Consider the following 25,438-nt stretch of genomic DNA (forward strand, 5'->3'; position numbering starts at 1 on the left):
TCAGCACAGCAGAGACTGTCAATGGGAGGACCCTTTATTAGAATGGGGCACTGACTGCGCCCATGCCACAGGGAGTAGCTGAGGTGAATAGCATAGATCCATTCCGTCGAGTCAGAAACACACACGATGGAGAATGGAGCAGAAGGATTTGTGGAAAGGAACCAATAAAGAGGGAAATGTCTGTGGGAATCGTGAACACGGGCACAAACAGCAAGAATTGACAGTTCCTGTGCTGTAAATGCTTTGTAAAATCAGCCACCCATGGTACTGGAAATCAGCAGACCCTACTGTCCTGGTCCTGACCTCTTCAGTGCCTTTATTACCGGCACCCAAACTCTCTGCCTTTACAAAAGAAAGTTAAAATAATTTCGTCTGGGCTATGTTGGCCAGTCCAAATCCACCATCGTGGAACCTAATACCCCTCCCTCATTCAATCAATCCACATCCTCAACCAATAGACCCGGTCACAACCCCCCCAAATGTGTGGCAGTGTCCACTCCTCCATCTTTGCCCTGGATGGGTGGAGCTTGTGAGGTTAATACATGCAAATCCAATAAATGTTTTCCGGGGAGGGAAGGTTACCATGGAAACTGAGGATCATGGGCCTACAGAAACCTATGAGCAAGATCAGCCATACAAGGAACTCCACGAGGGGAAAAACAAGAGGGAGATTCATGACACAACACACAAAGATAGAAAGTCCACAGGCAGCTCCCAGTACATAAAACATCCAGTCAGGATTGGCAGGAAACAACTGGCACATGATCTAACCTCACGTAGGCAACTAAAGGCATGTGGCATCACTGGGTCCCTGAGGCCCAGCCTGACTAAAGTGAAAAAGCAGAACATGGTGGCTCCTGAACCTTGTAGCTCGCTTCAGGCTGTGCTAGGGAAGGTCTTGGAGAGAGGGTCTTAAACACAGAAGTCACCAAGGCAAAAGTGAAAACAGATTTAGTGAAGGAGGAGAACACAGTCCTGAAGAAACCATATCTGTGAGGTGCACTGTGGAAAGTCTCCAAAGATCCTTAGCCGGTGCCTTCCAAACCCACCACCACTTCCACTTAGAAGTACAAGGTCAGCAGATACATGGGAACACCACAGGTTCCCCTCCTCATCATCCAAACTTGGAAATACATCGCCTTCCCTTCACTGCTGCTGGGTCAAAATCCTGGAATTCCCTCCCTAAGGGAATTGTGGGACAACCCACAGCAGGTGGACTGCAGCGGTTCAAAATGGCCGCTCACCACCACCTTCTCAAGGGACAACTAGGGGCAGTGATTATTCTGGCCCAGCCTGTGACGCCCACTCCCTATGAGTGAATAAGCAAAGTAAAACAAATAAACTTGAACATTGAACTCTGCTTTTCTCTCCCCAGATACTGCCAGACCTGCCAAGTTTCTCCAGCAATTTCTACTTTTGTTTCAAACTGACAGCATCTACAGTATTTTCCTTTGATTTAAGGAGATGGAGCACTGGCTGCGAAGGATTGAGAAAGCAAGTGATAGAACAGATAACCAAAACGGGATTAAGGATGAGGGAAAGACTGGGAGCAGGAGAGGTAAAAATCAAGAGATGCCAAGAGTCAGGGGATCAAACCACAGACAGAAAGAGAGAACGAGAAAGAAAGTGAGACCAGAGACAAAATAAGAGGGAGCAAAAGAGCAAGAGACAGAGATATAGCCATTCCTGACGAAGGGCTTTTGCCCAAAACGTCGATTTTCCTGCTCCTCGGATGCTGCCTGACCTGCTGTGCTTTTCCTGCACCACTCTGATCTAAACTCTGGTTTCCAGCATCTGCAGGCCTCACTTTCGCCTAGAGATACAGATAGGCATCAGAGGTGAAGCAGGGAACAAAGGGACAGAAATATTGAAGCAAGCGTGAATTAGTGGAATTTGTATGACTTAAAGACTAAGAATTGCAGAGACTATGTGGGTGTGTGTGTGTGTGTGTGTGTGAGTGTACGCCTGTGTGTGTGTGTGTGTGTGTGTGTGTGTGTGTTTGTGCGCGCCTGTGTGTGTATCTGTATGTGTGTGTGCGCGTGTCTGTGTGTGTATGCCTGTGTGTATGTGCATGTGTCTGTGTGTATATGTGTGTATGTCTGTGTGTGTGTGCATCTGTATGTGTGTGTGCGTGTGTCTGTGTGTGCGTGTGTCTGTGTGTGTATGTGTCTGTATGTCTGTGTGTGTGCGCGCCTGTGTGTGTGTATCTGTATGTGTGTGTGCGTGTGTCTGTGTGTGTATGTGTCTATATGCCTGTGTCTGTGTGCGCGCCTGTGTGTGTATCTGTATGTGTGTGTGCGTGTGTCTGTGTGTGTATGTGTGCATCTGTATGTGTGCGTGCGTGTGTCTGTGTGTATATGTGTCTGTATGCCTCTGTGTGTGTGTGTATCTGTGTGTGTGTCTGTGCGCCTGTATGTGTGTTTTCTGGGTGGCTCATTATGATTCTAACTGACGAGGTACTCACAGATCTCGCCCTCCCCTGCAGCATTCTTTGGAACTAACCTTGGAGTGATTATTACAGCAGATGTATCAGACCATGCCTTTACTCTGTTCCTAATGTGGGAGAAAGTGTTCTTCACGAAAGATTTTAATGATGACATCGACGCAAGAAGGGTAGCACTTGCAGTTCTCCAGACTAAATAAAGAGTACTTGAAAACAGACTGCGAAGCTAAATTATTTCCACTGTCTCAGTGCAAATTTGCACAGTGCATGTGCGAATGTGACCTCATTAATATATTTAACTAGCAGCAAACTGAGACTTTCACAACAAGCAAACTTAATGTAACAAGTGTTAATATCAAAAGGCAAAATACTAAAGATACTGATAAGCCAAAACAAAAACAGGAACTCCCAGAAACACACAGCAACTCCCTCAGGAGAGCAGGCAAGTCAGGATAGAACATAGAATTCTCACGACGGGGGTTCATACCTGAAACATGTTTTTCTCTCCTTGCAGATGCTGCCTGCCTGTGTGTCACCTGTTTCCTGATAGTACAAAACAACAACAACCTGCATTTCTAAAGCACCTTGAATGCAGTTAAACACCCAAATGTGCTGCACAGGATCAAGCAAATTTGACATTGATCCAAACAGAGGAGACAGAAGGACAGGTGCCAAACATGTAGCCAATGTGGCAGGTGTAAAGTTGATCTATAAGAGGAAACAAGTAGAGAAGAAGAGAGCTCTCGAGGGGGCACTGCAGGGTTTAGAACAGTGACCAGGGTGGGGGTGGGGGTGGGGGGGGATGGATTGGAGGTAAGTTAGCAAAATTACCTAAAGTTGCCTGATACACATCAACATTTATGCCGCATAAATGGAGGCAGCTACTTGGTTGGCAAGTGGAATCTGATTGGTAGATGCATTGCCATGGAGAATGCGTAACTAAATTATGATTGACAGTTAACTGTCAGGCCTTAATTTTTAAAACAGGCAGGTTGACTCTGATTAGCTGAGACATTGCCCCAAGAAACGAACCAGTGAATGTGGTGACCTATTTTGTGGAGTTGAAATCAGCAGATTGCATCTGCCTGTTTTTTCTGTCAGACATTTATTTGTCAATCATCATTTACCAGTGCATTCTCCTGTACACCCCTACCACAAGTCCCCTTGCCAAACAATCAGCACTCTCCCCATACAGAGTGCTTTTTTTTCCACAGAAATTAGTATTCTTGCAAATTATCCTGACTAGTTCAAGTAAGCTGTAACAAAAAGTATCTGTTTTTCTTAAACAATACGCAAGTTCTGTACTGCCTAATGACTAAATGAATTGAACCCAAACTGCTGCGACATAACCAGCTTTCAGTTCCATCGCAATGAACTGGACACATTAAAGAAGGCCGATTTGGAGGTGAAAGGAGGGCAGGGAGCTCAATGAGTCAGTGCTTTTTGAGAAGATTCATAGCTCAGGTTGGTGATATGGATGCAAGTTTGCTCCCTGAGCTGGATGGTTTGCTTTCAGACGTTTCGTCACCACGACTAGGTAACGTCTCTGGTGAAGCGCTGGTGATATGCCCCACCTCCCCGATAAAAAGTCTTGGTTTCTTAAGGTGGATGATGTAATGAGAGTTAATGTAAATGAGGCTTCGCTGCCGAGTCTACAACAGCCATTTAAACACGATGCTGGCCAGACATGGGCTTCAAAGTTCAGGAAAAACAGCAATTAAAGGCAGGCAGGTGCAGCTGAGTCCAGAAGCTGTGTAGGCTTTTACAGCACAGACTGTGGGCCAAGGGTAGGAGAGGAGGCTTGCATGTCCTTTCAAACTAATTCTCTGCTGTGATGGGCAGGTAACCAACTACTGGCAAACCTGCAATGTTTCACAGGGCCCTCAGTTAGATTAACGTCAGGAGAGATACCGTCAGTAACACAGGGTGCTGGGGGAGAGGGGTTACTGAGTGAGTGTGAGGGAGCTGGATTAACACCAGGGGAGATACAGTCAGTAACACAGGGTGCTGGGGGAGGGGGGTTAGTGAGTGTGAGGGAGCTGGATTAACACCAGGAGAGATACAGTCAGTGACACAGGGTGCTAGGGGAGAGGGATTAGTGAGTGAGTGTGAGGGAGCTGGATTAACATCAGGGGAGATACAATCAGTGACACAGGGTGCTGGGGGAGAGGGGTTACTGAGTGAGTGTGAGGGAGCTGGATTAACACCAGGGGAGATACAGTCAGTAACACAGGGTGCTGGGGGAGAGGAGTTACTGAGTGAGTGTGAGGGAGCTGGATTAACACCAGGAGAGATACCGTCAGTAACACAGGGTGCTGGGGGAGGGGGTTAGTGAGTGACAGTGTGAGGGAGCTGGATTAACACCAGGGGAGATAGAGTCAGTAACACAGGGTGCTGGGGGAGGGGGTTAGTGAGTGACAGTGTGAGGGAGCTGGATTAACATAAATTGAACGATTAATCTGGAGCTTCAGTGGCTGTCCAGTCTCTCTCACTGGATGTTTTCCCTCGAGATTTCCCAATAAACTATCAAAGTGTGCAAATTAAATAAAAACACTAAACAAAAATATATTATAATAGGGGGAGGAAGCAATAGAAATTAATCAATCTGACTTTGTCATTTACTTTGGAAGGAGTGATACTCTGAGTGAAAGGGCTGTGTACATCTGTTTTAGGAAGAATACTGATTTAAGAGAGACCTGTACCCACATTGTGGCTTGCACAGTTGTCACCAGACTTGATGAAAACTCACAGGTTTGAAACGTTATGCGGTTCTCCATCCACAGATGCTGCCAGTTCTACTCAGCAATCCCAACACTGTCTCATTGAATTCTGGATTTCTCGTTGTGGAACACTTAGCTTTCATTCCCATCTTCATAGTTTCACTCTGTGATGTTTTGAATCACTGTGCGTCAATTAGTCACACAAAGGGCTAGCCTCAGCAAAACCTAATTAGTAATATGTATCCCTTAGGCTACAAATTCCACAGCTCTTGCTCAAAGTAATGCTGCAGTTTATTCAGCAAATGTTCAGGTTAACCATCCTGGAGGGAGCACACAAGCAGTTCTTCTGAATTCATTTCACAATGTTCCTCAGGAGAAAGCTGAACCATTTTCTACTGACTCACCAAGCGGTTCAATAGAAGGAGGGTTTCAAAGAATAATCAAGAAAATCTCGTACATTTCTCGGCTAGGGCCCACACTCTCTGCGAGGTTCGGTGCTGGAGAGGGGCGGAACCGCTGATAATCTTAAAGACTACCTGCCATGAGTTATGGGCCCATGCCTGAGATTCCTGGCGCACCTTTGATTTATTCCCAAGTAGAGAAAAGTCAAAAAGCAGCAGTCAGTCTCCAGTATCAAAATTCCACGAGCAAAAAATTGCTCATGGTGAGAAAGACAGGATGTACAACTGAGGGAGTTGATTGATACCATCAGCCTGAGAAAATTAGCTCAGAGCCACAGGTAAAAATCTAAGCTCTTAAATTACCTGAGGTACAACATAACTTGCAGTAATTTATATTTATACAATATAACACAGAACAGGAACGGGCTATTTGGCCCACCAAGCCTGCACTGATTCCAAATCCTCATTTAGACCCACTACTTATTGCTCATATGCAGCTTCTTTCTCTCTGTTTACCTCCCATTCATATGTCTATCAAGATATTCCTTAAACATGTCTCCACCATCTCCATGTGCAGTGCATTCCAGCCATCCACCACCCTCTGTGTGAAAAACTTTCCCCTGCATTTCTCCCCTAAACTTTCCCCCTCTCACCTTGAACCCGTGCCCTCTTGTAGTTGACTTTTCCAATCTGGGAAAAAAAACCCTCTGACTATCAATCCTATCCATGCCTCTCATAATTATGTAGACCTCTATCAGGTCGTCCGTCAGCCTCCATCTTTCAGGTGAAAACCATCCGAGTTTATCCAACCTCACCTCATAATTAAAACCTTCCAGACCCACCAACATCCTGGTAAACTTTCTCTGCACCCTCTCCAAAGCATCCACCTCCTGGTAGTGTGGGGACCAGAACGACACACGATATTCCAAATATGGCCAACCTAAAGTTTTATACAGCTGTAGCATAACTCGCCAACTTTTATATTTGATGCTGTGTGCCATCTTGACCACTTTATCCACCTGTGTTGTCACTTTCAGGGAACTGTGGACCTGTACGCCCAGATCCCCCGTACGTCAATGATCCTAAGAGTTCTGCCATTTATTGCGGAATTCGCTCTTGAATTGGATATTCCTAAAGACATCACCTCGCATTTGTCTGGACTGAACTTCATCTGCCACTTCTCTGCCCAAGTCTGCAATCTATCTCTACCCCACTGTCTCCTTTGACAATCCTCCTCACTATCTGCAACTCTGCTAATTTTGGTACTAAGCACAAACTTACTGATCAGACCACTTACATTTTCCTCCAGATCATTTATATGTATTATAAACAACAAAGGTCCCAGCACTGATCACTGCAGAACACCACGAGTTACTGATTCCATTCAGAAAAGCACCTTCCGCCACTATTCTCTTCTATGACCAAGCCAGTTTTGTATCCATTTAGCCCTCTCGCCTGCATCGCAAGAGACTCGACCTTCTGTACCAGCCTGCCATGAGAGATTTTATCAAATGCCTCACTAAAGCTATGTCGACAACATCCACTGCCTTCCCCTCATCAATCATTCATGTCACCTCCTCAAAACACTCAGTGAAGTTGGTGAGATCACTAACAAGTCCATTCGCTTCCTAATCTGAATAAATCCTGCCTCTCATTATCTTCTCCAACAGCTTCCCCAACACTGAGGGCAGGCTTACCAGCCTGTAATTACCTCGATTATCTCTGGGTCCCCTTTGTAAGCAAAGGAACACCTTTGGCCATTTTCCAGTCCTCTGGAAATTGTCTGAGGCCAAAGAGGAGACAAAGACATCTGTTAAGGCCTTAGCTATTTCCTCCCTTGCTTGCCACAGCATCCTGGGATAGATCCCCTCTGGCCCTGGGGACTTGCCTACCTTAATGTATTTCAAGACACCCAACACTTCCTCGCTCACTATGTTGACCTGTCAGAGTGTATTCACACATCTTTTCCTAACTTCAATATCCCTCACAACCCTCTGTTTAGTGAATTCCGATGTAAAGTACTCATTAAGGATCTGAACTATGTCCTCTGGCTCCAGACATAACCTCCCTCCCTTACCCTTGAGAGGGTCTTCTCTTTCCCTAGCTCCTCTCTTGCTTCTAATATATGTATAAAATGCTCAAGGGTTCTCCTTCACCCTCTGGGTTTCTCAATAGCCCCTTTTAACTCTCCTAACTCCCCATGTGAGCTCCATCCTACTTTCTCTATATTCTTCAAGGAATTTATCTGTTTTTAGTTGCCTAGACCTTAGATCGTTTTTAGATTAGATTACTTATAGTGTGGACACAGGCCCTTCAGCCCAACAAGTCCACACCGACCCGCCAAAGCGCAACCCACCCAGACCCATTCCCCTATATTTACCCCTTCACCTAACACTATGGACAATTTAGCATGGCCAATTCACCTGACCTGCACATCTTTGGACTGTGGGAGGAAACCTGAGCACCCGGAGGAAACCCACACAGACACGGGGAGAATGTGCAAACTCCACACAGACAGCTGCCTGAGGCGGGAATTGAACCCAGGTCTCTAGCACTGCAAGGCAGCAGTTTTTCTTTCCCACGGTTTTTCTTTCATTTTGACTAAACTGACAACGTCTCCATTATCCAGTGTTTCCCGAATCCTGCCATTCCTGTCATTCATTTCCACGCTCTATTTCCTGTACTCTAATCAACTGGTCCTCAAAAGACTCCTACAAGTCAGATGTGGAATCACCATCAAACACCCTCACCCTCGCTCCCAATCCACATTCTCCCATTCCTGCCTAATTCGGTTCTAGTTGGCCCTCCCCCAATTTAACACCTTAATCTGAGGTCCACTCTTGTCCTTATCCATAAGTATCTGAAAACTTATGGAATTATGGTCAACGTTCCCAAAATTCCCGATTTGCTAAACATCAAAATGTCTGGGACAAACTGCGACTACATCTGACTGCAACAAGGAGGATTTAGGAGTACTGCAGGAATCTAGAGTTTCCAATATCAAACGCTGTGTTTTGGTGGCATCGAAGACAACATTGGAGGTGACGGCTCCTGTGAATGAGCGGTGCTAGGTATCTGATATGGCATTGTTCTGTCCATATTGGACCCAAAGCAAGGTGACGGCCGTCACACTGAGAATTCCTACAGCATGGAAACAGGTAATTCGGCCCACCCTCTGAAAGGCCTCCCACCCCATCCCCGTAATCCTGCATTTCCCACGGTCAATCCACCCAACCGGCACATTCTCGGGACGGTGGAAGGAAACTGGAGAACTTTGGAGGAAACCCACGCAGTCACAGGGATAATGTGCAAACTCCACACAGAGAGTTGCCTGAGGCTAGAATCGAACCCAGGCCCCTGTCAGGCAGCAGTGCTAACCACTGAGGTACCGTGCCATTCTAACGGACTTGATGGACCACAATATACAAGGCTATGGACCAAATGCTGAGAGTCGGGATCAAGTAAAAAATGGGCTTGGTGACTAGCTCGGACACAATGGGCTGAATGGCCTCTTTCCTTCTGAACTAGTGGTTGATAATCTAGCTGCCAAGGTTCAGCAAAGAGGAAGAGAACAATAACCAACTCCCATTTCTGCACATCATGGTAGAACGGAAAACCAACACAGAGGCTCTAATGCAACGAGGGGTACGTCGGTTTCCAAGAGATCAATTGTGTTAGGGGATTCTGTAGTCCGAGGTACAGACAGACGTTTCTGTGGCCAGCAGCGATAAAGCAGAATGGTGTGCTGTTTCCCTGGTGTCAGGATCAAGGATGTCTCAGAAAGGGTGCAGAATGTTCTCACGGGGGAGAGGGGCCAGCAGGAGGTCATTGTCCATACTACATAGGAAGGGAAAAGGTTGAGATTCTGAAGGGAGATTACAGAGACTTAGGCAGGAATTTAAAAACGAGGTCCTCAAGGATAGTAATATCTGGATTACTCCCAGTGCTACGAACTAGTGAGGGCAGGAATAGGAGGATAGAGCAGATGAATGCATACCTGAGGAGCTGGTGTATGGGAGAAGGATTCACATTTTTGGACCATTGGAATCTCTTTTGGGATAGAAGTGACCTGTACAAGAAAGACGGATTGCACCTAAATTGGAAGGGGATGAATATACTGGCAGGGAAATTTGCTAGAACTGCTTGGGAGGATTTAAACTAGTGAGGGAGGGGCGGTGGTGGTGGTGGTGGTGGTGGTGGGACCCAGGGAGATAGTGAGGAAAGAGATCGATCTGAGACAGGTACAGTTGTGAACAGAAGTGAATCAACACAAGGTAGGACTAATAAATTAAACTGCATTTGTTTCAATGCAAGGTGCCTAATAGGGAAGGCAGATGAACTCAGGGCATGGTTAGGAACATGGGACAGGGATATCATAGCAATTACAGAAACGTGGCTCAGGGATGGGCAGGACTGGCAGCTTAATGTTCCAGGATACAAATGCTACAGAAAGGATAGAAAGGGAGGCAAGGGAGGAGGGGGAGTGGGATTTTTGATAAGGGATAGCATTACAGTTGTGCTGAGGGAGTATATTCCTGGAAATACATCCAGGAACGTTATTTGGGTGGAACTGAGAAACAAGGAAGAGATTATAACCTTATTGGGATTGTATTATAGACACCCTAATAGTCAGAGGGAAATTGAGAAACAAACTTGTAAGGAGATCTCAGCTATCTGTGAGAATAATAGGATAGTTCTGGTCGGCATTTTTACTTTCCAAACATAGACTGGGACTGCCATAGTGTTAAGGGTTTAGATGGAGAGGAATTTCTTAAGTGCGTACAAGACAATATTCTGATTCAGTATGTGGATGTACATACTAGAGAAGGTGCAAAACCTGACTTACTCTTGGGAAATAAGGCAGGGCAGGTGACTGGGGTGTCAGTGGGGGAGCACTTTGGGGCCAGCGACCATAATTCTATTTGTTTTAAAATCGTGATAGAAAAGGATAGACCAGATCTAAAAGTTGAAGTTCTAAATTGGAGAAAGGTCAATTTTGACGGTATTAGGCAAGAATTTTCGAAAGCTGATTGGAAGCAGATGTTCACAGGTAAAGGGATGGCTGGAAAATGGGAAGCCTTCAGAAATGAGATAACAAGAATCCAGAGAAAGTATATTCCTGTCAGGGTGGAAGAGAAGGCTGGTAGGTATAGGGAATGCTGGATGACTAAAGAAATTGAGGGTTTGGTTAAGAAAAAGAAGGAAGCATATATAAGGCTTAGACAGGATAGGTCGAGTGAATCCTTAGAAGAGTATAAAGGAAGTAGGAGTATACTTAAGAGGGAAATCAGGAGGGCAAAAAGGGGACATGAGATAGCGTTGGCAAATAGAATTAAGAAGAATCCAAAGGGTTTTTACAAATACATTAAGGACAAAAAGGTAACTAGGGAGAGAATAGGGCCCCTCAAAGATCAGCAAGGCGGCCTTTGTGTGGAGCCACAGAAAATGGGGGAGATACTAAATGAATATTTTGTATCAGTATTTACTGTGGAAAAGGATATGGAAGATATAGACTGTAGGGAAATAGATGGTGACATCTTGCAAAATGTCTGGATTACAGAGGAGGAAGTGCTAGATGTCTTGAAACGGTTAAAGGTGGTTAAATCCCCAGGACCTGATCAGGTGTACCCGAGAACTCTGTGGGAAGCTAGAGAAGTGATTACTGGGCCTCTTACTGAGATATTTGTATCATCGATAGTCACAGGTGAGGTGCCGGAAGACTGGAGGTTGGCTAAGGTGGTGCCACTGTTTAAGAAGGGGGGTAAAGACAAGCCAGGGAACTATAGACCAGTGAGCCTGACATCAGTGGTGGGCAAGTTGGTGGAGAGAATCCTGAGGGACAGGATGCACATGTATTTGGAAAGGCAAGGACTGATTAGGGATAGTCAACATGGCTTTGTGCGTGGGAAATCATGTCTCGCAAACTTGATTGAGTTTTTTGAAGAAGTAACAAAGAGGATTGATGATGGTAGAGCAGTAGATGTGATCTATATGGACTTCAGTAAGGCGTTCGACAAGGTTCCCCATGGGACATTGATTAGCAAAGTTAGATCTCATGGAATACAGGGAGAACTAGCCATTTGGATACAGAACTGGCTCAAAGATAGAAGACAGAGGGTGGTGGTGGAGGGTTATTTTTCAGACTGGAGGCCTGTGACCAGTGGAGTGCCACAAGGATCGGTGCTGGGTCCTCTACTTTTTGTCATTTACAGAAATGATTTGGATGCGAGCATAAGAGGTACAGTTAGTAAGATTGCAGATGACACCAAAATTGGAGATGTAGTGGACAGCAAAGAGGGTTACCTCAGATTACAACAGCATCTGGACCAGATGGGCCAATGGGCTGAGAAGTGGCAGATGGAATTAATTCAGATAAATGTGAAGTGCTGCATTTTGGGAAAGTAAATCTTAGCAGGACTTATACACTTAATGGTAAGGTCCTAGGGAGTGTTGCTGAACTAAGAGACCTTGGAGTGCAGGTTCATAGCTCCTTGAAGGTGGAGTCGTAGGTAGATAGGATAGTGAAGAAGGTGTTTGGTATGCTTTCCTTTATTGGTCAGAGTATTGAGTACAGGGGTTGGGAGGTCATGTTGCGGCTGTACAGGACATTGGTTCGGCCACTTATGGAATATTGCGTGCAATTCTGGACTCCTTCCTATCGGAAAGACGTTGTGAAACTTGAAAGGATTCAGAAAAGATTTACAAGGATGTTGCCAGGGTTGGAGGATTTGAGCTACAGGGAGAGGTTGAACAGGCTGGGGCTGTTTTCCCTGGAGCATCGGAGGCTGAGGGGTGACCTTATAGAGGTTTACAAAATTATGAGGGGCATGGATAGGAAAAATAGACAAAGTCTTTTCCCTGGGGTCGGGGAGTTCAGAACTAGAGGGCATAGGTTTAGGGTGAGAGGGGAAAGATATAAACAAGACCTACTGGGCAACTTTCTCACACATAGGGTGGTACGTGTATGGAATGAGCTGCCAGAGGATGTGGTGGAGGCTGGTACAATTTACAACATTTAAGAGGCATTTGGATGGGTATATGAATAGGAAGGGTTTCGAGGGATATGGGCCGGGTGCTAGCAGGTGGGACTAGATTGGGTTGGGAAATCTGGTCAGCATGGACGGGTTGGACCGAAGGGTCTGTTTGCATGCTGTCCATCTCTATGACTCTATAACTGCAGACCACACACACACACACACACACACACACACACACACACACACACACACAATACTCAACTACAGAGGCAACCATCCCAACACCCACAAACAGAGCTGCCTCAGGCCACCATTCAAACAAGCCACAACACACTGCAGCTCCCCTGAAACTATGAGAAGCTGAGGAGAAACACTTATACAACGTATTCAGGAACAACGGTTACCTGATAAGCGCAGTCCACCCATTCCTGCACAACAGTCCTAAACAGGAAGACACAACACGCCTGCAGACTCTACTCATCCTGCCATACATGAAAGGCATTTTAGAGATGGCCACCAGGTTACTCTGGCCCCTAGGCATCATGGGAACCCACAAACCTACCACCACACTGAGACAACTACTGATGAATGTAAAGGACCTCGTTCTCAGAACCAGCAGAACGAATGTGATACACAAAATACCCTGCAAGGACTGCAACAAACATTACAGTGGACAAACCGCAGGAAACTAGCCACCAGGATACATGAGCAACTATTGCTGGTATCTATACACACAGATGAAGAAGGACACGAGTTTGACTGGGACTATGCATCCTTTCTGGGTCAGGTCAAACAAAGATGCACGCGGGAATTCGAGGCATGGCATTCAAACCAGTACTCCATTAACAAACACATCGACGTGGACCCCATTTATCAACCTCTCAGAATCAGAACCGGAAATGATATCACCCACCGCAACAAACTGAGACAGATAAATAGCAGGACCTTCATTCAACTGTTCGTTGTACAGACAGCAATTTCCTAAGGTTACAATTAGGTATCAGAGCTGAAAATGTGTTGCTGGAAAAGCGCAGCAGGTCAGGCAGCATACAAGGAGCAGGAGAATCGACGTTTCGGGCATGAGCCCTTATTCAGGAATTTTTTTTTTAGATTACTTACAGTGTGGGAACAGGCCCTTCGGCCCAACAAGTCCACACCGACCCGCCGAAGCGCAACCCACCCATACCCCTACATTTACCCCCTACCTAACACTACGGGCAATTTAGCATGGCCAATTCACCTGACCCGCATATCTTTGGACTGTGGGAGGAAACAGGAGCACCCGGAGGAAACCCACGCAGACACGGGGAGAACGTGCAAACTCCACACAGTCAGTCGCCTGAGTCGGGAATTGAACCCGGGTTTCAGGCGCTGTGAGGCAGCAGTGCTAACCACTGTGCCACCGTGCCGCTCATAAATCATTCCTGAAACGTCGATTCGACTGCTCCTTGGATGCTGCCTGACCTGCTGCGCTTTTGCAGCAACACATTTGCAGCTCTGATCTGCAGCACCTGCAGTTCTCACTTTCTCCTCCAATTAAGTACCAACCTTAATTGTGTTGAAATATTAGAGTGGACCTTGAATCTACAACTCCAAATCCACATCCACCTTATCCCAGATTGATTTCCTCATAAATGATACTGGTTGAGTTCCTGGTCCGCATTGGGATTGGAGCTAGTTCCTTGTCCCCGTTGTAGGTGAACTCTGCAGAAGGTTAGTGGTTATGTTGTAATTGGCCTTCATGTCAATGGAAGAAGGAGGAAGACTGAACCACGCCTGGTTGACTCCACTTAAAGGTGGCCTGCCTGAACCTGGGATATCTCCAGGAGTTCTCACGCACCTCCACAGCCAACAAGACTGCTGACAGTCGCTGTACGGTGAAGATTATAGAGTTATCGGAGTCATACAGCACGGAAACAGACCCTTCAGTCCAACCAATCCATGTTAACCATAATCCCAAACTGAACCCGTCCCACTTGCCTACGCTTGGCCCATACCCCTCCAAACACTTCTTATTCACGCACTTATCCAAATGTCTTTTAAAAGTTACAACAGCACCACCACTTCCTCGGGAAGTTCATCCCACATACGAACCACCCTCTGTGTAAAAGAAACGTTGCCCCTCATGTCTTTTCAAAGTCTTTCTCCTCTCACCTTAAAAGTATGCCCCCGTATCTTGAAATCCTCAACCCTAGGGAAAAGACACCTGCCATTCACCTTATCTGTACCCCTCATTATCCGACAGCAGACAAGTGCGAGCCCAGCACCAATGAGGCACCCAGGGGAATCACTTGTCAGCTCCATCCAAGTTCCACAACCTATACATTGCTGGGGGAGTGGGTGAGGAGGATGAGCAGGGAATGGAGATGTTTATTCACGAAACAGATTAGCATTCACTGAAGGGAAGTGTTTACTGTGACACAGAGAATGTCATTCTTAATCTTCTCTCTCAAGTGGGTCTCCCCATATGAAAACTTGCCCCAAATAAACACGAGAGTACAAGGTTGACCTGCCTGAGTTCAGCACGGGAGTAAAAAGCAGTGACAAATTTCACAGCCACACTCTGTCTTGATGATAATAGCATGGCCATAATACGCCTGATTGATTCACGAACCAGAGTGACCTCCATTGGAGACACCTCAAATATATCAGTAACATGATCATTCTCATCCTCTGCAGCAGCTCTCTCTCCATTGAAACCAGACACCAGTTTCATCAGGTTTTTCTCTGAAATAACACCAATGACAAGACCCAATGATCAAGAGATCCGAAATGACCAAGGTCCATACAGGTGCTGCATAGGAACAGCGGCGGCTATATCGAAGGTGATGGTTCCCACAATGGACAGCAAAGTTTAAATGGGATGGCAAGAGCACTGACTACTCAGGACATGGCTAGAATGTGCACTGACCAGTCCTGACATTGCTAGACTGTGCACTGACCACATGGGACATGGCTAGACAGTGCACTGACCATTCCAGACATTGCTAAGCTATGGACTGACCACTCAGGACATTACTAGAATGTGCAATGAACACTCCGGACAGTTCTAGAATGCACACAGACCACTCTGGACATTGCTAGGCTATGCACTGACCATTCTGGTCATTGCTAGAATGTGCACTGACCACTTGGGACATGGCTAGAATATGCACTGACCATTCAGGACATTGCTAGACTGTGCACTGACCACTCTGGACATTGCTAGAATGTGCACTGACCATTCCAGGCATTTCTAGAATGTGTACTGACCATTCTGGACAGTTTTAGAATGCACACAGACCACTGTGGACATTGGTCAGTGCACATTCTAACGATGTCCAGAGTGGTCAGTGCACATTCTAGCACTCTCATCATTGCTAGAATGCGCACTGACCATTCTGGACATTTCTAGAATGAACACAGACCACTCTGGACATTTCTAGAATGCACACAGACCACTCTGGACATTGCTAGAATGCGCACTGACCAAGCTGGTCAGTGCAAGGTGATTGCTGACCACTCTGGACAGGGGTAGATTAAGCACTGACCACCCTGGAAAGTGGTGAAGTGAGCGCTGACCACTCCTTACTGCGATGGAGTGAGTGCTAATCACTCCTTACTGCAGTAGATTGAGCGCTGGCCATTCTGGACATTGCTAGAATGCACACTGACCATTCCGGACATTGCTAGAATGCACACTGACCATTCTGGATAGGAATAGAATGCACACAGACCACTCTGGACATTGCTAGAATGCACACTGACCATTCTGGATAGGAATAGAATGCACACAGACCACTCTGGACATTGCTAGAATGCACACTGACCATTCCGGATAGGGCTAGAATGCACACTGACCATTCTAGATAGGGCTAGTATGCACACTGACCATTCTGAATAGGGCTAGTATGCACACTGACCATTCTGGGTATTGCTACAATGCACACTGACCATTCCGGACAGGGTTAGAATGCACACTGACCATTCTGGATAGGGATAAAATGCACACTGACCATTCCGGACAGGGCTAGTATGCACACTGACCATTCTGGATCGGGCTAGGATACACACTGACCATTCTGGATAGGGATAAAATGCACACTGACCATTCCGGACAGGGCTAGAATGCACACTGACCATTCCGGACAGGGATAGAATGCACACTGACCATTCCGAACAGGGATAGTATGCACACTGACCATTCTGGATAGGGCTAGTATGCACACTGACCATTTCGGACAGGGCTAGTATGCACACTGACCATTCTGGACAGGGATAGAATGCACACTGACCATTCCGGACAGGGCTAGAATGCACACTGACCATTCTGGACAGGGACTGAGTGAGCTCTGACCAGCCCAGACAGGGTTAGATTGCTCACGGGAACATGATTAGGAAGGGTTTAGAGGGATATGGGCCAAGTGCTGGCATATGGGACTAGATTAATTTAGAATAACTGGTCGGAATGGATGAGATGGACCGAAGGGTCTGTTTCCGTGCTGTCCATCCTTATGACTCTATGAAGAATCCAGTAACCATACAATGTCCAGCTGGGATACAGCCAGCAGAGATGAGCTAGGGAAGCCATGGCTGAAACAGCACAGGTACAATGTGCTCTCTCCCTCTCTGACAAACACATGGAGGCTCAGAGAGAGAGAAAATGCACTTTTCAGTGATCTTTTTGCAAATTCTCTCCAGCAACTTGTCTCTGGATTAGAGTGGTGCTGGAAAAGCACAGCAGTTCAGGCAGCATCGCTCCAGCAACCTGTGTTGACCACTGCACGCTTTGCACATCTCAGCTTGTTCCCCAAACCATGCAGCACCTTAACAGTCCTTTTCAACTGAGGTGCAATACACCGCCGGTGCTTAACAAAGCCCATGTTGATGTCTTCAACCCCACAGTGATACACGGGGACTGACCAGTCTTCGTGAACACTGACACTGTGCTGTCTCCCAGCGCAGGGTGTGTGTGTGGTGTGTGTGTGTGTGTGTGTATCTATGTCAGTGTGCGCATCTGTGTGTATATGTGCGTGTATCTATGTCAGTGTGCGCATCTGTGTGTGTGTATGTGTGTGTATCTGTGTGTGTGTGTGTGAGAGTGCATGTGTGTCTGTGAGTGGGTGTATCTGGGTCTGTGTGTATCTATGTGTATTGTGTGTGAGAGAGTGTGTGTGTGCCTGTGTGTGTGTGAGTGTGTCTGTGTGTGAGTGAGTGTGTCTGTGTGTGAGTGTGTGTGTGTGAGTGAGTGTGTCTGTGTGTGTATGTGTGAGTGTGTCTGTGTGTGAATGAGTGTGTCTGTGTGAGTGTGTGTGTGTGTGAGTGTGTGTATGTGTGAGTGTGTATATGTGTGTGTGTGAGTGTGTCTGTGTGCATATGAGTGAAAGTGTCTGTGTGTGTGCGAGTGAATGTGTCTGTGTGTGTGAGTGAGTGTGTCTGTGTGTGAGAATGAGTGTGTCTGTGTGTGAGAATGAGTGTGTCTGTGTGTGAATGTGTCTGAGTGTATGCATGTGTGTCTGTCTGAGTGTGTGTATATGAGTGAGTGTGTGTGTGAGTGAGTGTGCCTGTGTGTGAGTGAATGTGTCTGTGTGAGTGTGTCTGTGTGTGTATATATATGTGCGTGTGTGTGTGTGTGAGTGAGTGTGTCTGTCTGTGTGCGTGTCTGAGTGAGTGTGTCTGTGTGTGTGTCTGTGTGTATATGTGTGTGTGTGTCTGTATGAGTGAGTGAGTCTGGGTGTGTGTCTGTGTGAGTGAGTGTATCTGTGTGAGTGTGTGTATGTGTGTAAATGTATATATGTGTGTGTGTGAGTGAGTGTATATGTGTGTGTGTGTCTGCGTGAGTGAGTGAATGTGTCTGAGTGTATGTGTCTATGTGTGTATATATGCGTGTGTGTGAGATAGTGAATGTATCTGTGTGAGTGTGTGTGTGAGTGTGTGTGTGTGTGAGTGTGCCTGTGTGTGTGTCTGTGAGTGTGTGTATCTGTGTGAGTGTGTGTGAGGGAGTGAGTGTGTCTGTGTGTGAATGAGTGTGTCTGTGTGTGTGTCTGTGTGAGTGAGTGTGCCTGTGTGTGTGTGTGTGTCTGTGTCTGTGTGTGAGTATGTATATATGTGTGTGAGTGAGTGTGTCTGTGTGTATATATATGGGCGTGTGTGTGTGAGTGTGTATGTGTGTCTGTGTGTGAGTGAATGTATCTGTGTGAGTGTGTGTGTGTGTGTCTGTGTCTGTGTGTGTGAGTGTGTCTATGTCTGTGTGTGTGAGTGTGTGTGTGTGAGTGTGTCTGTGTATGTGTGTGCGCGTGTGTGAATGTATCTGTGTGTGTGTGTGCCTGTGTGAGTGAGTGTGTCTGTATGAGTGTGTGTGTGTGTCTGTGTGTGTGTCTGTGTGAGTGTGTGTGAGTGTGTTTGTGTCTGTGTTTGTGTGTCTGTGTGAGTGTCTGTCTGTGTGTGAGTGTGCCTGTGTGTGTGTGAATGTCTCTGTGTGAGTGTGTCTGTGTGTGTATGTGTGTGTGTATATATGTGCGCATGTGTGTGTGAGTGTGTCTGTCTGCGTGTCTGTGTGAGTGAGTGTGTCTGTGTGAGTGAGTGAATGTGTCTGAGTGTGTGTGTCTGTGTGTATATGTGTGTGTGGGTGTATATGTACATAAGTGTGTGTGTGTCTGAGTGAATGTGTCTGTGTGAGTGTGTCTGTGTGTATATGTGTGTGTGTGTCTGTGTGTATATGTGTGTGTGTCTGTGTGAGTGAGTGAATGTGTCTGAGTGAGTGTGTGTCTGTGTATATGTATATATGTGTGTGTCTGTCTGTCTGTGTGAGTGAGTGTATCCGTCTGTGTGTGTGTGCCTGTCTCTGTGTGAGTGTGTGTGTGTGTGTGTGTTCACATTGTCCTGTAGACACTCACCTTGTCAGTGATATTCCTGCCCGCAGCCTGGTGTTTGCTCCTTCGCAGTTTGAGGGAAGGTGAGCGCAGCAGCTTTTTAATCCTGGTGGTGATGGTAGCTGTTCCGAGCTCAGCCATGCTTTCTCAATGCTCTCTTTTACTTTCTCCTCCCTCTGCTTTCCAGCCCGCAACCCCCGGGGGGGAGGTTTAAGGGGAACCCGGCTGCACCGTGCCCCCACCCCGGGTTTCACCGGCGGAGCGTACGCCGAGCGCCCGCCGCCGCTGCCCGCCTCGCCTGCAGCATTTCCCCGGGATGCTCCGGCTGAGAGCCGGGCAACTCGACTGGGCGGCGGTGCTGGTACATACAGGCTGTCCACACAGCAGACACCTCCTCCCTCCCCTCCCCAACCCCAATATCCCCACCCCGAGCCCAGCGATCAGAGCTAACCCCCTACCACCACCAGCAACAACCCCCCCTACCCCGGGCCGATTAGCTCCTATTCAGCCCCCGATCCCCGAGCGGATCTCACACAGATATCGCCCCCTCCGTCAATGCTCAAACATTACAGACTCGGATTGTGCACAGACAGCGAGTGCACACTGTACAGTATTCACTGGGTCACACCGGTCCCCAATCTACCACTCACTGGGACAAAGCCAGTTCACAGAAATAGGTCGCGTACACTCCCAGGGAGGTACACATTACGTTTGCACTCAGACTGCTACAGGCATTGCTCGTACACCCAGACTGACACACATTGTAAGTACACCCCGACTAACGCACCTTGCATGTATATCCTGACTGATACACATTGCAAGTGCACCCAGAGCGATGCACATTGCGAGTACACCTAGACTGATACACTGGATAAAAGCAAATTACTGCGGATGCTGGAATCTGAAACCAAAAGAGATATCAGCAGGTCTGGCAGCATTTGACAAAGGACCCACTGACAAAGGGTCAGTTAGACTCAAAATGTCAGTGCTTTTCTCTCCTTACAGATGCTCCTAGACTGATACACCCTCACACACATTACATGTACACCCAGTCTGACACACATTGCATGAATACTCAGACAGACACACATTTACGTACTCCCAGAACAACACATTGTACATACACCCAGACTGACACACATTGTAAATACACCCAGACTGACACACATTGCTCGTACACCCAGACTGATGCACATTGTACGTACACCCAGACTGACACACATTGCTCGTACACCCAGACTGACACACATTGTACGTACACCCAGACTGACACACATTGCTCGTACACCCAGACTGACACACATTGTACGTACACCCAGACTGACACACATTGCTCGTACACCCAGACTGATGCACATTGTACGTACACCCAGACTGACACACATTGCTTGTACACCCAGACTGACACACATTGTACGTACACCCAGACTGATTCACATTGCTTGTACACCCAGACTGACACTAATTGTACGTACTCCCAGACTGATACACATTGTACGCACAGCCAGACTGACACACATTGTATGTTCACCCAGACTGATTCACATTGCTTGTACTCCTAGACTGACACACATTGTATGTTCACCCAGACTGACTCACATTGTACACACAGACAGACTGATACACATTACGTACACCTTGAGTGACACACATTGTACGTACAGCCTGACTGTGGAACTGAGAAATAAGAAAGGGATGATCACCTTATTGGGATTGTACTATAGAACCTCCCCAATAGTCAGAGGGAAATTGAGAAACAAACTTGCAAGGAGATCTCAGGTATCTGTAAGAATAATAGGGTGATTATGGTAGGGGATTTTAACTTTCCAAACATAGACTGGGATTGCAATAGTGTTAAGGGTTTAGATGGACAGGAATTTGTTAAGTGTGTACAAGACAATTTTCTGATTCAGTATGTGGATGTGCCTACTAGAGAAGGTGCAAAACCTGACCTACTCTTCGGAAATAAGGCAGGGCAGATGTCAGTAGGGGAGCACTGTGGGGTCAGCAACCATAATTCTATTAGATTTAAAATAATAATAGAAAAGGATAGACCAGATCTAAAAGTTGAAGTTCTAAATTGGAGAAAGGCCAATTTTGACGATATTAGGCAAGAACTTTCGAAAGCTGATTGGGGGCAGATGTTCACACGTAAAGGGACGGCTGGAAAATGGGAAGCCTTTAGAAATGAGATAACAAGAATCCAGAGAAAGTATATTCCTGTCAGGGTGAAAGGAAAGGCTGGTAGGTATAGGGAATGCTGGATGACTAAGGAAATTGAGGGTTTGGTTAAGAAAAAGAAGGAAGCATATGTCAGGTATAGACAGGATAGATCGAATGAATCCTCAGAAGAGTATAAAGAAAGTAGGAGTATACTTAAGAGGGAAATCAGGAGGGCAAAAAGGGGACATGAGATAGCGTTGGCAAATAGAATTAAGGAGAATCCAAAGAGTTTTTACAAATACATTAAGGACAAAAGGGTAACTAGGGAGAGAATAGGGCCCCTCAAAGATCAGCAAGGAGGAGCCACAGAAAATGGGGGAGATACTAAATAATATTTTGCATCAGTATTTACTGTGGAAAAAGATATGGAAGATATAGACTGTAGGGAAATAGATGGTGACATCTTACAAAATGTCTATATTACAGAGGAGGAAGTGCTGGATGTCTTGAAATGGGTAAAAGTGGATAAATCCCCAGGACCTGATCAGGTGTACCCTAGAACTCTGTGGGAAGCAAGAGAAGTGATTGCTGGGCCTCTTGCTGAGATATTTGTATCATCAATAGTCACAGGTGAGGTGCCGGAAGACTGCAGGTTGGCAAACGTGGTGCCACTGTTTAAGAAGGGTGGTAAGGACAAGCCAGAGAACTATAGACCAGTGAGTCTTATGTCAGTGTTGGGCAAGTTGTTGGAAGGAATCCTGAGGGACAGGATGTACATGTATTTGGAAAGGCAAGGACTGATTAGGGATAGTCAACATGGCTTTGTGCGTGGGAAATCATGTCTCACAAACTTGATTGATTATTTTGAGGAAGTAACAAAGAGGATTGATGAGGGAAGAGCAGTAGGTGTGATCTATATGGACTTCAGTAAAGCGTTCGACAAGGTTCCCCATTTGAGACTGATTAGCAAGGTTAGATCTCAAGGAATACAAAGAGAACTAGCCATTTGGATACAGAACTGGCTCAAAGGGAAAAGACAGGGGGTGGTGGTGGAGGATTGTTTTTCAGACTGGAGGCCTGTGACCAGTGGAGTGCCACAAGGATCGGCATTTATTTTGTCATTTATATTTGGATGTGAGCATTAGAGGTACAGTTAGTAAGTTTGCAGATGACACCAAAATTGGAGGTGTAGTGGACAGCGAAGAGGGATACCTCAGATTACAACAGGATCTGGACCAGATGGGCCAGTGGGCAGAGTAGTGGCAGATGGAGTTTAATTCAGATAAATGCGAGGTGCTGCATTTTGGGAAAGCAAATCTTAGCAGGACTTATACACTTAATGGTAAGGTCCTAGGGAGTGTTGCTGAACAAAGAGACCTTGGAGTGCAGGTTCATTTCTCCTTGAAAGTGGAGTCGCAGGTAGATAGGATAGTGAAGGCGGCGTTTGGTATGCTTTTCTTTAATGTTAAGAGTATTGAGTACAGAAGTCGAGAGGTCATGTTGTGGCTGTACAGGACATTGGTTTGGCCACTGTTGGAATATTGCGTGCAATTCTGGTCTCCTTCCTATCGGAAAGATGTTGTGAAACTTGACAGGGTTCAGAAAAGATTTACAAGGATGTTGCCAAGGTTGGAGGATCAGAGCTACAGAGAGAGGCTGAACAGGCTGGAGCTGTTTTCCCTGGAGCGTCGGAGGCTGAGGGGTGACCTTATAAGAGGTTTACAAAATTATGAGAAGCATGGATAGGGAAAATAGGCAAAGTCTTTTCCCTGGGATGGGTGAGTCCAGAACTAGTGGGCATAGGTTTAGGGTGAGAGAGGAAAGATATAAAAGAGACCTAAGGGGCAACTTTTTCACACACAGGGTGGAACGTGTATGGGAATGAGCTGCCAGAGGATGTGATGGAGGCTGGTATAATTGCAACATTTAAGAGGCATTTGGATGGGTATATGAATAGGAAGGGTTTGGAGGGATATGGGCCGGGTGCTGGCAGGTGGGACTAGATTGGGTTTGGATATCTGGTCGGCATGGACGGGTTGGACCGAAGGGTCTGTTTCCATACCTATAACTCTATAACTAATACTCATTTAATGTACATCCTGACTGATTAACATTGTATGTACACCCAGACTGATACACATTGTGAGTACACCCAGACTGATACACATTGTACGTACACCCTGACTGATACACATTGTACGTAGACCTACACTGATACACATTGTGAGTAAAACTACACTGATACACATTGCGAGTACACCTACACTGATACACATTGCGAGTAAAACTACACTGATACACATTGCGAGTACACCTACACTGATGCACATTGCGAAAATACCTACACTGATACACATTACGAGCACATCTACACTGATACACCTTACGAGTACACCTACACTGCTACACATTGCACGCACATAAGAAGTATTGCACTTTGAGAAATGCACGGTCCTGAAGAAATTCGCTTGCAACAGTCATCTTTCAGATGGGGTAAGCATTTCTGACATCATGCCTTTATTTGGGAAGTTTGGCTTGGTCGATCCTGCCGTTAAAGACTGGGCCCAGTATGTGGTAAAGAATGGATACAGTTTTTTTTCCCAGGCAAATGACATTGGGGCAGATGAATAGCAATGAGTAAATTTCCTGACAGCTTGTGGACCTACAGCTTTGTTTGATTATCAGGAGGCTAACTTTCCAGAGGCACCAGATACTAAAACCTTTCATGAGTTGATGCATTTAGTTAAGGAATATTATAACCCCAGGCCTCCTCTAATTCTGAGACGTTTTTGGCTTTACTCCACAATTTGAGAAGCAGAGGAATCCATGTGGGAATTTTTAACTAGGTTAAGGTGACTGCCAGAGACATGTGACTTTGGTTTAACCCTTAATGGAGACCATTTGGTATGTAGGATTAAAAACGTAACCATATAAAAGTGCCTACTAGCTGAAGGCCAACTAGATTTTGGACAGGCACATGAAACTAGCTATGTCCTTAGGAAGTACAGCAAGTGGAGCATATGAGTTGCGAGGGTAGTCTAATGGAAGTGGATAGGGAGACAGTGAGGTCTGCAGATGCCGAGATCAGTGTTGAGAGTGTGTTGCTGGAAAAGCACAGCAGATCAGGCAGCATCCGAGGAGCAGGAAAATGTGCCTCACCTGCCGTGCTTTTCCAACAACACACTCTCGACTCTGATGGAAGTGGACACCCTTGTCAGTCCAACTGAGCTTGGGGAATACCACTTGAGTGAAGGCAACTCCACAGCCTCACTCAGGACTTATCCTGAACAGAGGGACTTGAGGTCAACCCACAGAAAAACCCTAAAACAAAACCAAGCCTAAGCCAAACAGTTATCATTTTCTTCAGGATCTGGGTCAACAAGCCATAATAGCTGCTGCAGGTATGCAGACTCGAGACAGCAAGAAAGTCCCACTTGACCTAAATTGAGTAAGAGGACTCTGAGGCTGATATGTGGGAGAGTACATACCAGGGGAAGTCCTCCTACATCTGGTTTGGAACAGTTAAAATGCTTAGCTACATCCAAATCAGAACCAATCAAAATAAACATCTGGTCAAATGATCACCCAGTTCTAATGGAGGTCAATACCCACGTGACTGTTTCAGTGTTTGCAGAACTGGCCTTTAACAAAATTCGCTTTGGACTCCTACCCTGAAGTTTGTGCAAGCCCTCAGCAAGACTGAGAACTTACACCAGGGAACCTTCAGCTCCAGTCTCTTACGAGGAGCAGATGGTTCAGTTCTCACTGATTGTAGTAAAAGGCTCGGGTCCAAACTTGATGGGGCAAAATTGGTCAAGAGAGACTCACCTCGATTGACTCCACATTTTTTGATTAGAAAATGGCTGCCTGAGTGAAGACCTAA

The 25,438-nt window shown here is 46.2% G+C and overlaps 1 protein-coding gene across 1 annotated transcript in view; it reads right to left on the minus strand.

Moving 5' to 3' along the window:
* mapkbp1 (mitogen-activated protein kinase binding protein 1) overlaps positions 1 to 19,761 on the minus strand; it is a 197,400-nt gene extending 177,639 nt beyond the window's left edge. The window contains exon 1 of the mRNA XM_060828797.1: positions 19,417 to 19,761. Within this exon, the coding sequence (XP_060684780.1) occupies positions 19,417 to 19,533 (117 nt within the window). The 5' untranslated portion in view covers positions 19,534 to 19,761. The remainder of the gene's footprint in view (positions 1 to 19,416) is intronic.
* Positions 19,762 to 25,438: the final 5,677 nt, after the last annotated feature.

Source organism: Hemiscyllium ocellatum, chromosome 8 (assembly GCF_020745735.1).
Source record: "Hemiscyllium ocellatum isolate sHemOce1 chromosome 8, sHemOce1.pat.X.cur, whole genome shotgun sequence".
Lineage (NCBI taxonomy): Eukaryota > Metazoa > Chordata > Chondrichthyes > Orectolobiformes > Hemiscylliidae > Hemiscyllium > Hemiscyllium ocellatum.